This window comes from Indicator indicator, chromosome Z, assembly GCF_027791375.1.
Source record: "Indicator indicator isolate 239-I01 chromosome Z, UM_Iind_1.1, whole genome shotgun sequence".
NCBI lineage: Eukaryota > Metazoa > Chordata > Aves > Piciformes > Indicatoridae > Indicator > Indicator indicator.
Genome location: NC_072053.1, coordinates 43,366,016 through 43,378,988, shown reverse-complemented (window position 1 = coordinate 43,378,988; position 12,973 = coordinate 43,366,016). Strand labels below are relative to the sequence as shown.

At 39.2% G+C, this 12,973-nt stretch overlaps 1 protein-coding gene across 1 annotated transcript in view; it reads right to left on the bottom strand.

The window, feature by feature from the left end:
• CCDC171 (coiled-coil domain containing 171) overlaps positions 1 to 12,973 on the bottom strand; it is a 148,956-nt gene that overhangs the window by 95,848 nt on the left and 40,135 nt on the right. Inside the window, 1 exon segment of the mRNA XM_054397577.1 lies at positions 11,121 to 11,259. Within this exon segment, the coding sequence (XP_054253552.1) occupies positions 11,121 to 11,259 (139 nt within the window).

Genomic DNA, 12,973 nt, shown 5'->3' with positions numbered 1-12,973 from the left:
ATTGTTACACTCTACAAGGGCATTGAGAAAGACAAAAACCTACTGGCAGACAGGCCAGAAAAATCACAATTTGGCACTTTGTCAAATCCCACACCTATTCTCATTGCAAACCTGCCTACTTTAATTGTTAGAATCTTCCATGCTTGATAATGGCTTCTTCAGTATCAAAAACTCCTCCTTATGCATGGAATATAAAGCAGCAAAGCCCTTCAGCTCCTATCACTGAATTTTTTTTAAAGAAAACTGTTTGCTAAGCACAGCCTATTGTTCAAATACGACAATGGCTTTATTCTGATGACAGCTCAGATTTTTTAATCAGTACAATAAAAAGACTATACAAAATAATTCATTGAATCTATATTTGATATTGAAACTTGCATCTTTAATTTCAGACAAGATCAACATCCTCTTGGACATATGTTGGACTTCTTGGACTTCTAAAGAATGTGCAATTTTAGTAGCCAACTGACAAAAAAAAGTAATACATCTCAGCAGCTTACGGAAAAAAACAAAGACACATACAACAAAACAAAACAAAACCACCACCAGACAACCCCTCCCCTCCCAATTCAAGAGAAAAATAGATCTAAATAACTTCACAATTTTCTTATGACAAAGGTTATGCTCAGAGATGTCTCATTACTTTTCATTACTCCATTTAGTTTTATTCTAAATTCTAACACATATTTGATTCATTTCCATTTCCACTTGGTGATGGAAGGCTATTCTTTTTGTATTGGGAAAAATCCTAGTCTTTTCTATCATATCTATAAACTATTGCTTTAGTTATGCTTCACTGCATGTGTAAGGATCCAGTCAATCTCTCAAGTGTGGAAAACATTCTCCCCAGGAAAACTGCTACATACTGGTAGCATAAAACTGTCAGGCTAAAAAAAAACCAAGAAATGCATTTAATTCTCTGCAGTGCTCTTCACCATTCAGCTTAAATATTTTATAAATTTGCTTTACTCTTTCAATTTTAATTATATGTACTGTACATCAACTAATATATTATTCATATGTGTATTTCAATGTTAGGTCCCCCGTAGCATTTACACGCCTTTCCTTGTGTGGGAATTTGTACTATGCTTCTTAACAGATTTCCAAACTACTTCTACGTATTTGAAAATAACCAAGTTTTAACTCTTACTTTTTAAGATTACCCAAATAAATAGAGCTTGCAATTGCTGAGCTCCACTAAAAACATTTTATAGGATGCAAACACATTAAAACCATTTACTATCATGACTGATATAATCTTGAAGACCTTACATATTACAAATAAGAAAATAAAGTTTTATTATAGCATTACAGTAAAATAAATATTCTTTTTACATAAACCACTCTAGCACAGACAAGATCAGACTGAATATTCCCGGAAAAACCTATTCCCATGGAAATGTCAAATGTGATATTATTTTTTCAATCTCTTCATCCAATTTTTTCCTTTGGTAACTTAATTTACCACAACTTAGTCTCTATATTCCAGTCATTTCAGCCATTACCACTCCTCTCTGCTTTGTTTGCTAACTGCATTTACACTCCCTAAGCCAATTTCAGTCTCTTCTTCAACACCAATAAAGACCAAAAGGAAATTCCTTAGCTTAGCCATTTTCCTACATTTCAGCTGCACAGTATTTAGTATCTTTCCTCACTAACTCCCATTTTCAATTATTGTCCCAGTTATCATAAGCTGAAGAAAAATACTGTGAACCACAGTGTCTGAAACACAGGATTGAGTCCAAAAGGGCCTGAACATTCCGATTTAATTTAAGTCTCACTGACAAGTATTTAATAAGAATGTGTAGAGTTACAAAATCATGGAGTAATTTAAGCTGACAGGATCTCTGGAGGTCATCTGGTCCCACTTGTCCCTCAAAGCAGAACCATGTCTGAAGTCAGGCCCAGTTGCTCATAGCCTTATTCAGTTGAGTATTCTCTAGGATACAGTTCAACAGGTCTTCCAGACAATTTTATCCAATACCGCACAATCCTTGTTCTGAAGTTATTTTTTAACTTACAGGCAATTAGAGTTTCCCCTTCTAAAACTTCTGTTTTATTCTCATACCTTCACTGCACAGTTCTAAGGAGAGTAGCTCCATCTTCTCCATTAGCACCCATTTGATAGCTGTAACTCCCTTAGTTTTCTTCAGTCTGAACAACAGCAAATACACATAACTCTCTACTTTGAAAAGAGAAATGGAGTCCACAAGTGTGTAAGTCAAACATAACACACTGTAACTGCTGGAAGGTATCTTCTGTCAGATCCAGCTATTTCAAGAGATGAGATTACCTCTCTGTCAGTAACCCCATTCATCATTGTATTAGTGTTAGGGGATGCCAGTCCTGTAGAACTACTGGAAAAGCACTGGTATGAGTGTTCCCTAATTACTTCAAACGGGAAACCAGGTGACAGTGCTAAAGTTTTTAAGTAAAGAGAGTTTGCTTCCCAGATCACATTAATATAAACAGGTGAAAGAACACTTGTGAAGTAAGCCTTCTGCTGACATTGCTTGACTTCCCTCACATTAGGATGGACTATTCTTGACCTTGGAGATGGATCCTTGAAAATTACCTTGAAAATCAAAGGCAGCAGGAAGCCTGTATGGATGTACAAGGAGTTCCTGACTAAATGAAAATATTAATAGGAAGCATAAAGGAGGTGGAAGCAGGCATAAGTGACCTGGAAGAAATAGAGACATCATGCAAGCATGAAGATATGCTTAGGAAAGTCAAAATCCACCTAAAGCTGAATCCAGCAGGGGTCATAAAGGGCAACAGGAAAGGCTTCCTGAAATGCATCACTAGAAAAAGGAAGACTAGGCAAGATGTGGGCCTGCTGCTGAACAGGGCAGAAGATCTAGCAATTAGGACAGAGAAAAGGCCTTCTCACCACCTTTTTCCACCTCAGTCTTCACTGGTAGAACCTGCCTTCAGGAATCCCAGATTACTGAGATCAGCGGTGAAGTCTTCTTGTGAAGTCTGCACAAACACTTGAGATTTAAAATTCTCAAAATGTATTAGGAATATTTCCAATATCCCCCAAATGCAAATCCCTTTCTCACAAAATACTCAGAACAGGAGGCTAGAAACCAAACAATATGCTGAATTGTAGCATATATAGTGCTTCCCCCAGTCAAACTTGATATCCTTAAGAAGGGCTCCTATTATCACAAAATAGCCCTTGAGGACAAAAGAATTTTTTGTAGAAAAATGTGTTTGGCAACATATTTACGAAACTGTCAATTCAAAAATACAACTGTACTTTTAAAGAAATAAATAGAAGCTAAGTATTTTTCTTTACAAGTACTGTAGACTCCAACCACAAGAAAGATCTTTTTTCCAAACGCTTTGTGCCTTCATCTGTAAGAATGACTAAAATTATCACGAAAAGCTACTACTTATAAAAGTTATTCCAGCTACTATGTCAGAATTAGGATAATCTTCCAGAAATAGAGTATATGCATTAATATGGGCACATCCCTACTACCTTGGCTTCAGAGATATTTTTTCTAACTATCAGTATTTGATTTTGGCATCATTCTATCACATGTTCCAGAACAGAAATGAAGTCTGTCATGGTAGGGCCATGACATAGCCCAGTACAAACCCAGAAAGCCCTTCAGATGTCTAGACAAGGTCCTTTTCTGTCCCCTCCTTCCTGCAGAAAAACAGGGCAATGCAGAAAAAGAACAAAGGGGACAGGACTCCTGCCTGTCTGATAGATAAGCTGTTTATCTGGGGTGAGAGCATGTAAGCTGACCACTGCTTCCCCAGATACAAGCTCTTTGTTTCTGCCTTTTATGGTTATAGCCTGGCAGAACACCTTTCCATTGGGCAGCTACACGTTAGATTCAGTGCCCCACTGGACCAACCGATCACTGGCCAGACGTATATAGAGGTTGACCTGGTAGTCGCCTTTGCCTTGCTCAAACCTTGCTTCAAGCCTTGCTTCAAATCTTGCTGTCGAGCCTATTTGGACCCGCCTTGTATGAAGCTGCCTCGAGTTGCCTTGCCCTGCCTCGAGTGCCTGGTCCAGAGCCTGGGATAAAACTACAAGCCACACACAACAAACCAGAGAAGCCACAAGCCTAGAAGCTGGATCCACCTAGCCTGCTTCCCCTTTCCACTAGAATCGTGCCGTGCCTCAGTTTACCCAGAAACCAAGTAAGTGCCCAACGCGAAGAGTATCGTTAACTGCCCGCCATCTGCTGAAGCCAGATCAGCCTGGGACCAGGTGGTAAACTCTCCTTGCCAGCAATTTGCCGTGCCAGTGCCATACAAAGAGTGCCCCAAAGCTAATACAGCAGCAGCAGCATTCCCCATGTGGGTAAAACCAGCTATGAGTAATCAACTCATTGCCCTTTGTGTTTAAAGGTCCTTACCGAGCCTCCCCCCACTGTAATTGAGCACTATCTGCTCTCAGGGACTTTTCTTTCCAAGTTTTTGACTCCTAGTTTGCATAAAATTGTTTGTATTTTGCCCTAAAACTGCATATTCCCATTGTAAAGATATATTCCAACTGTACAACAATCCTATTTAACAAGTTTTGGCAATTTTCATTAATAAAGGGTTACTAATATTTTTATTAATACCCATTTGCAATATAATTTATTATTATCATAAGGGTTATTAATATTTCCGCTTCGCAACAAATCCCATCGACTTTCCAGTATTTTCCAAAAGCCATTGTTGAATAAAGCAAATGCAAGTTCTATGCACACTACCAGAACAGCCCACATGACCTGATGCTGCAAATGCCCATCCATATCTCAAGTTCTGTAAGATTTAAAAAATAAGCATGTAGACAGAAGTTCAAAGCCTTTTCAAAACTAATTTATCAAAATCCCAGTAGTATTATGCAGGGAACTGAGGTACAGTCCCTGTCATGAATGTCAAATGAATTGTCATTATTCTAAAAGGTATTTTCTCTACTTTGTTTACAGTTACAGGGACCTTCCTCTGTGGCTGTACTGCACTAATTCACCCACTGCGTCTGCTGTACAAATCCCATATGGTGACAGCAAAGTAAGTACCACAAGTACCATGCGTCCACCAAAAAGCAACATGTTCAGACATTCCTTGAAAAGCATTTGAGTAAATTCTTTACAAAGGCATCAGAAGGTTTAGCAGGCATGACCCTGGGGAACCAAAATGGCTCTAAATGACTGCTCCACAGCTAAAAAAAAAAAATGGTTTTTACTTGAGTGATGTTCTGAATAGAAGAATAGTAGTACAAATTTTAAGCAACCAAGCATCAATTGCAATAAAAACAACAAGCAAAACCATCACTGACAATCTCCATCCTTAGGCTGCTATTTACTTTTGTTCAAGTTATCTAACTATTGAATACTTTAAGAGTTTCTTTATTTTCTTAGCTTAACGAGAATTTTCCAAGTCTACAGAGGTATCTTTAAACAGTGTTCAGCCATGTGTACATTTAATAAAATTTCTAAGAAATTCAGAGAGAATGTGTCATGGATTAGGGCTGGGCCAGCCACTGAACAAATGAAGAACTCTATTAGCCCCTTTCCCTTCCCAAAGGAGAAGAGAAAGGGAATAAGAGAGAGACAACTTAAGTGGATTGGAAAAGAAAAACAGTTTAATTAAAATAATAATAAAATTAAATATATACAAAACCCGTATCAAACCCAACCCTGAGATGGAAATCAGTTGCTTTCACCACTGATGCTGTGGCAGGCATTGGGGAGTTCCCAAACTGAGGTGGCAACTGGAAATGGTAACTGAACTCAGGAGCTCAGCTTTACACTGAATATGACATATATATGGAATACCTTGCTGGTCAGTTTAGGATCACCTGTCCTGCCCAATCCTCCCTGCAAGCGCAGCCTTTAGCTGTGCAGCTTCAACATAGTACACAAGATTTAGCAGGGACCTTGGTCTACATACCAATCCTTGGTACTACGTAGAAACATTGTTACTACAAGAAGCAGACACTAAGAAAACATGCTGTTAATTTCAGCAGAAAGTGCAATTACTTAGAAGAGATTGAGGTAAAAAGTAGAATCACTGAACAGAATTAATTCTGTTCTAACTCAGATCAGAAAAGAATGTTATGAAGTATCTTTTATTTTAGGGGTTTGTTTGGGGTTTTTTGGTCAGTTGGTTGGGGTTTTTTTAAGTCAGATAAAGTATTTCAAGAAACAGCAACTTTAAATGAATTTTTTAGATGTCTGTCTTCAAACACCAGGATATAGTAGCTTGAGTGACCTCTCCACTTCCAGAATAAATTACAAAATTGGTTTCTTTGTAGAAGATCATTTAACCACATGCTTCAGACTGATTGGTCTTTTTAAATTAGGACAGTAACAGAAATAGCATCTGGGTAGGAACACTCCACCCCTGAGTTAAGGAAAGCAAAACAAGAATCAAGATAGCGTAACATTTAATAGTTATTGGCACAAAATTAATGTAGGCTGTGTTTCAGGTTTTTTAAACTGAAATAGAACTCTGTTCATAATAAATCATCTTGAGGAGATTTGCATCTGTCCTTGTGTACTGGACTGTACTCTGCAGAATATGTAGGACAGAATCTCAAGTCTTCTGTGTGCTTCACTGACTGTTCAGTCAATGCTTAAAACACTTCCGTCAAAGAATAATGGTTAATGCCTATGTCTAGGAACTAGACTCTCAACCATTTCTGTTCTGACTTTCAGCTTACGATAACCTACAAGGCTTATTATAGACAGCCAGACATACACAGCAAGACCGCATGCATCGTTGCAAGAGAAAGATTTATATGCCACACAGAAAGAGACAGGCTCAGAGTGTAATCTATTACACTATTTACACATTAATTACGCTACTCCTGACAGTATCTACACACAAGCAGAGCTCAGGAATACACAATCCTCCCTTATTAAAGGAAATTTTACTATAATACACTATTTTTAGTGACTTCAACTTTCCAATGTACATTCTGGTAAATTGGCAAGTTCCCCAAAGTTCCATATACATTTCTCCAAAATTAAAGGTTCAGTGTCTCACACTTGTTCAGTACTAAGAATTAAGTATCACCCATTCCAGGAGCCAGACATGCAAGTATCCTGAGTAACTTTTAAAACTAGTGAGACACTTCCTACTCTTTCCATGGAGCAAGAATACAGCTGGGGCTGCTTCAATTTAAAGCAAGTTCAGAATCACAATGGTCTTTTTTCCAAATTCTTATTCTTCAAGCTAGAAAATTTTTTTTAAACCTTGCTGAAAATAATGACAAGCTTGAGAACAATTTCCAGAGAAAAACATAACATAAATCTTGAGAGCTTGCTCATGCTGAACATTCATAACAGTTTCATTGATAACAGCAGATCCTACCACATTTGATCCATGTACATTTCTGGCAAACTTCTGCCACAAACTGATATTTAAAATTAAAGCAGCATAACTACTTTATTATACTATTCTATACTATTATAGTATAGTATACTATACTATTTAACTGAGCCATTAAATTAAAAAAAAAAAAAAGAAAAAAAATTCTTTTTCACATGAAGTTTCCAAAAAACTTATTACATCCCTGTGAAGTCTGATTCTCTAAAAACAAACCAATGGTTTGGTTATATTTCCCAAATATTTTACAAACAAAAACATTAACTTGTATTACAACAGCACAGTAAGAAACCAATGTACAATTATTAGATTGGAACGGAAAGGACATATTTAGACTATGTTTAACAATAGTGTAAAATACTAGAAAGGAACTAAGGTAACTATACTTAGGTTCTGATAGAGTCTTCCACTTTTTCATTTTAGAAAGAATAATAAAAAGCTGCCCAGACTGAGTAAACAAGACCACACACAGTCACTTCTGCTTTCCAAACAAATACAAAAGTCTTCAGGAAAAATACAAAGCCATCCAAGGTGATAAAAATTTAATCCCATAGGGGACTACTAATACAACTCCTCAGAAAATGAGTATTTTCATTACCTGTTCAACACTGTCTTGTGGTTTGAAATCCTTCCAGTAAAACAATTAAAACTACTAACTCTATGAATAAGACAGCTTTTAACTGAGAAAATCTATCCTGCTTTTTACCTTTCAATAATATAATATTCATTCTGAGTACACCACTTAATACTGTTGCCACTGTCAGAAACCTTGATCATGAGCAGAATTTTGTCCTGAATTCTTATCTGGTGTGACACTCATTTTACTAATTAAGACAAAATGAAAACTCCTATCACAGTGATAGCTAGCAAACACTCAAGTTTCCCTGTAAAAATCTATCATCTTGGAATTGCATGTAATATTAATAAATAGCAATCATTACTGACTGTAGTTAGAGGAGACGGTTACTTTTGTCTCTTTGTATTCCTTTTTCTGCTTGATAAGGTTCAGATTAACTAGGCCAGCAAATGCCTTTCAACACATTAATACTTTCATGGAAGAAGCTGTGATTCTGCCAGAAGGGAAAGGGGAAGTTGATTTATTTTTTTCTTCAATTTATTAGTTAGCAATTTGTCTGGGAAGTGTATAACACTAAGATAATGCATGGAAGAATTCCATCAACTTGAAGAGAAGACACTAAAAAGTCTACAGATCATCTTATGCCAATCTCTGCTCCTGGCTCACTGACTAGCACAAAGCCTGTCAGCTGCAGGAAACCAGATTCACCTTCCATACTCATAGCTCCATGAGACAGAAAGCAGTTAAATTTGCAAGCCAGTATCAAAAAAATGTTTACACTGGTTAAGTATAGAAATATTCAAAATTCTACTACACAACTGGAGGAGGTAAGATTTTCCAGATAAGCTAAGAGTAAAAACCGCTCTACTTTGTCATCTTTAAGCCTTTGACCAGATAAAGTGAGAGGTAGTCCAAGCGATGGGTCTGGGACCTGTCCAAACTGGTCCAGACATTAAGAACAATGGTCCAACCTGGTGCTTATGGCAAACAGCTCCAGGAAAGACATGTGGACATCCTCTTGGTTTCTGGAGTCATGGCTACAGAGGCTCAGAAGTGAACTTACACTCTAACAGAGAAAGAGATTTTAGCTGCTTATGAAGGAGTGAAAGCTGCTTCTGAAGTGATTGGAACTGAGTCACAACTTCTTCTAGCTCCTAGATTGCCAGTTCTGAATTGGATGTTCAAAGGCAAAGGTTCTTTACCACATCATGCAACAGATGCTACCTGGTCTAAGTGGATGGCTCTGATAACACAGAGAGCTTGAATGGGAAATCTCGAAAGGCCTGGTTTGGTGGAGGAGAGAGTAACTCGCGCTGAGGAAGCTCCTCCTTACAGTGATCTGTCTGATGACAAGAGATATGCTTTGTTCACAGACGGTTCCTGTTGTCTGGTTGGAAACAAGCGAAGGTGGAAGTCTGCAGTGTGGAGCCCAACGCGCAGAGTTGCAGAAGCGAGAGATGGAGAAGGAGAATCCAGTCAATTTGCAGAGGTAAAAGCTGTCCAGCTAGCTCTTAACGTAGCTGAACGTGAGAGATGGTCAAAGCTTTATCTCTACACTGACTCATGGATGGTAGCCAATGCCTTGTGGAGTTGGCTAAAAGACTGGAAAAAGAATGGCTGGCAGAGGAAAGGAAAGCCAATGTGGGCTGCAGATCTGTGGCAAGACATTGCTGCTCGCATTGAGAGAATCCCAGTGAAAGTGAGACACATCGATGCTCACATTCCTAAGAGCAAAGCTACTGAAGAACAACAACACAACCATCAGGCAGATCCAGCCGCAAGAGTTTCCCAAGTGGACACAAACTCTGATCCTGATCCTGATCTTGACTGGAAACACCAAGGTGAGCTCTTTCTAGCTCAGTGGGCCCATGACTCGTCAGGACATCAAGGCAGAGATGCAACCTACCGATGGGCTCGTGACAGATCCATTGACATTTCCATGGATGCTATCATGCAAGTCATCCATGACTGTGACATTTGTGCTGCTATTAAGCAGGCAAAGCGGATCAAGCCCTTATGGTATGGTGACCAATGGTCCAAGTCCAAGTATGGTGAAGCCTGGCAGATTGACTACATCACTCTACCTCGTTCTCCATCTGGTAAGCAGTATGTGCTGACTATGGTAGAGGCAAGCACTGGATGGCTGGAAACTTATCCAGTTCCTCATGCAACTGCACGTAACACCATTCTTGGTCTGGAAAGACAAATCCTGTGGAGACACGGAACTCCAGAGAGGATTGAGTCAGACAACAGAACTCATTTCAAGAACAATCTTGTGAAAAACTGGGCCAAAGAGCACGGCATCAAGTGGATATTCCACATTCCCTACTATGCACCCGCTCAGGGAAGATTGAATGCTACAACGGTTTGCTGAAAACCACTCTCAAAGCCATGGGGGGTGGATCTTTGAAAAATTGGGAGAAGCATTTGGCACAAGCAACCTGGTTGGTGAATAGTAGAGGTTCAGTGAATCGAGCTGGACCTGCCCAATCAGATTTGTTGCAAAAGGAGGAAGGTGATAGAGTTCCTGTTATCAGAGAAAAGAATCTGTTAGGCAAAACTGTTTGGGTATTTTCTCCTTCAGGGGAGGCCAAAGCTGTCCGAGGGGTGGTTTTTGCTAAAGGTCCTGGTCACGCTTATTGGGTGATGCAAGAAAATGGTGAAATTCAGTGTATTCCACAAAGAAATCTAAATTTAGCTGAGAAAGGTTAAATTCATTGTACAGTATTACATCGTGCCCAAGAGGAGAGTCCATGAGATCTACAGTGCACGAACCCTACGAACACTGAGAGCCCTGAGTCACCTCAGAGTCCCTGTTCCTTTCTTCGCTCCATCTGAGAGGAAACAAGCTGTTTGCTGTTTTTTTTTCCCTTGGTTGTACTTTTCTGTTGATTGTATATATTTGTAAATGTTGTGAATAGTGTATATGTGTACATATTCATTGCATTTCATCATAGACTGTAGATCTGCTTGTAAATACAGCTTTCATTCACTTCCAGACTAAGCTAGCCTGGTTATTGTTGGTGTGGGGGGAATTTCAGCTCAGACTGACACAGCATATTTTGCAACAGAAATTAGCATAAGTAAAATCAGAGTAGTACAATGGCAGAATTCCTCCACAGCTCAAGCACAGTAAAGGCAGATTATGTTCATAGTACCCTAAACAGTGAGTGCAACAAGGGTTTTGTCTTACCGTTGCCAGTTTCTCCTGTAATTCTCTGCAGGTTTTTTCACTGTGCTCTAGTCTCTCAGAGAGATCTTTAATTACCTTCTTCTTTTCCTCAGTCTTCTCATTCATTTCCTTGTTTCTGCAGAAACACTCTTTTTCTAATCTGTAAAGTTTCAGCATTAGAATTTTTTTTATCAAAAGTAATTTTGCCAAGTACATAATATACTTTTAAATGGGTAGAGCACATACCATGCTAGCACATCATATGGCTTCTGAAGATGCCTTTTTTTAATTTTTTTTTAACTGAAATAATATATCCCTTCTAAGAAAGGCTTTTCCAAAAAGTGGTTATGTTCTTTCAGTTGCCAATGCTTCCAGTCATAAATTCGTTTAGTTATTTGGATATGGCCTCCAAATTACATATAAACAGAACTAATCAAATTTTAATTAACACAATTGCTCCATCTACACTTGACACATCTTGCATAATCTACCCTGATTTCAAGCACAAAGCTCCTAATCTTTCCACATGCCTGACTATATTTTAATCATAATGGTATGAGTTCATGTTTTTCCACCAGCAGACTGCTTCTCCTAGACAACCAACAGCAGAACAAGGGGACACAGTCTCAAGTTGTGCCAGGGGAGGTATAGGCTGGATGTTAGGAGGAAGTTCTTCACAGAGAGCGTGATTGCCTATTGGAATGTGCTGCCCAGGGAGGTGGTGGAGTCGCTGTCCCTAGAGATATTCTAGAGAAGACGGGATGAGGCACTTAGTGCCATGGTCTAGTTGATCGGATAGGGCTAGGTGATAGGTTGGACTGGATGACCTTGGAGGTCTCTTCCAACCTGGCTGATTCCATGATTCTATGATTCCCACATTTTAAACAGTTTTTGTATACTGTTTCAGTCCTCCCAGTTCTCAGGAAAACAGATATAAAGAGCCTTCTGGTGTGTCAGCCCTTACTCCCAGTTTTGTATCATCAGCAAACTTGCTGAGAGTAACTCCACCTTCTCTATATCTTCTGTCACTAGGTCACTCACCACATTCAGCAACAGGCCCACATTTTGCCTGGTGTTCCGTTTCCTGCTGATGCATTTGGAGAAACCCTTCTTGTTATTTTTCACATCCTTTGCCAGATTTAACGTCAAGAGGGCCTTAGCTTTCCTTGTTGCATCCCTACATACACTAGAAATGTTCCCATATTCCTCCCAAGTGGCCGGTCCCTTTTTCCTCATACTGTGAACTTTCTTCTTCCATTGGAGTTTTTCCAGAAGCTTCTTGCTCATCCATGCAGGTCTCTTGCCTCCCCTGCTTTATTTCTTACTCATGGGAATGTAGCAATCTTGACCTTGGAGGTAGTGACCTGGAATATTAACCAGGTCTCTTTGGCCCTTCTAACTTCTAGAGCCCTAACCCATTGGATTCCTCCAAGTAGAAGCTCAGAACTGGCACTCCTGAAATCCAGCACTGCAATCCTACTTTTTACCCTGCTACCACATGATTCTGAACTGCACCATCATATGGTCAGCACAGCCAAGGCTGCCTCTAACCTTTACATCTTTATCCAGACCTTTTTTTGTGTGCAAGCGCACAAGGCCCAGCAGTGCACCTCTCCTCATGTGGTCCTCCATGATATGTATCAAAAAGTTATCATCAGCATACTACAGAAAGCTCGTGGACTATTTGTTCCTTGCCGGGTTGCCTTTCCAGCAAATATCAGCATGGTTGAAGCTCCCATGATAATCAGGGCATGTGATCATGAGACTACTTTAAGCTGTCTATATAAGGCCTTACTGACTTCATCTTCCCCATCATGTGGCCTATAGTAAACACCCACTACAATGTCACCCATACTAGCCTGTCCCTTAATTCT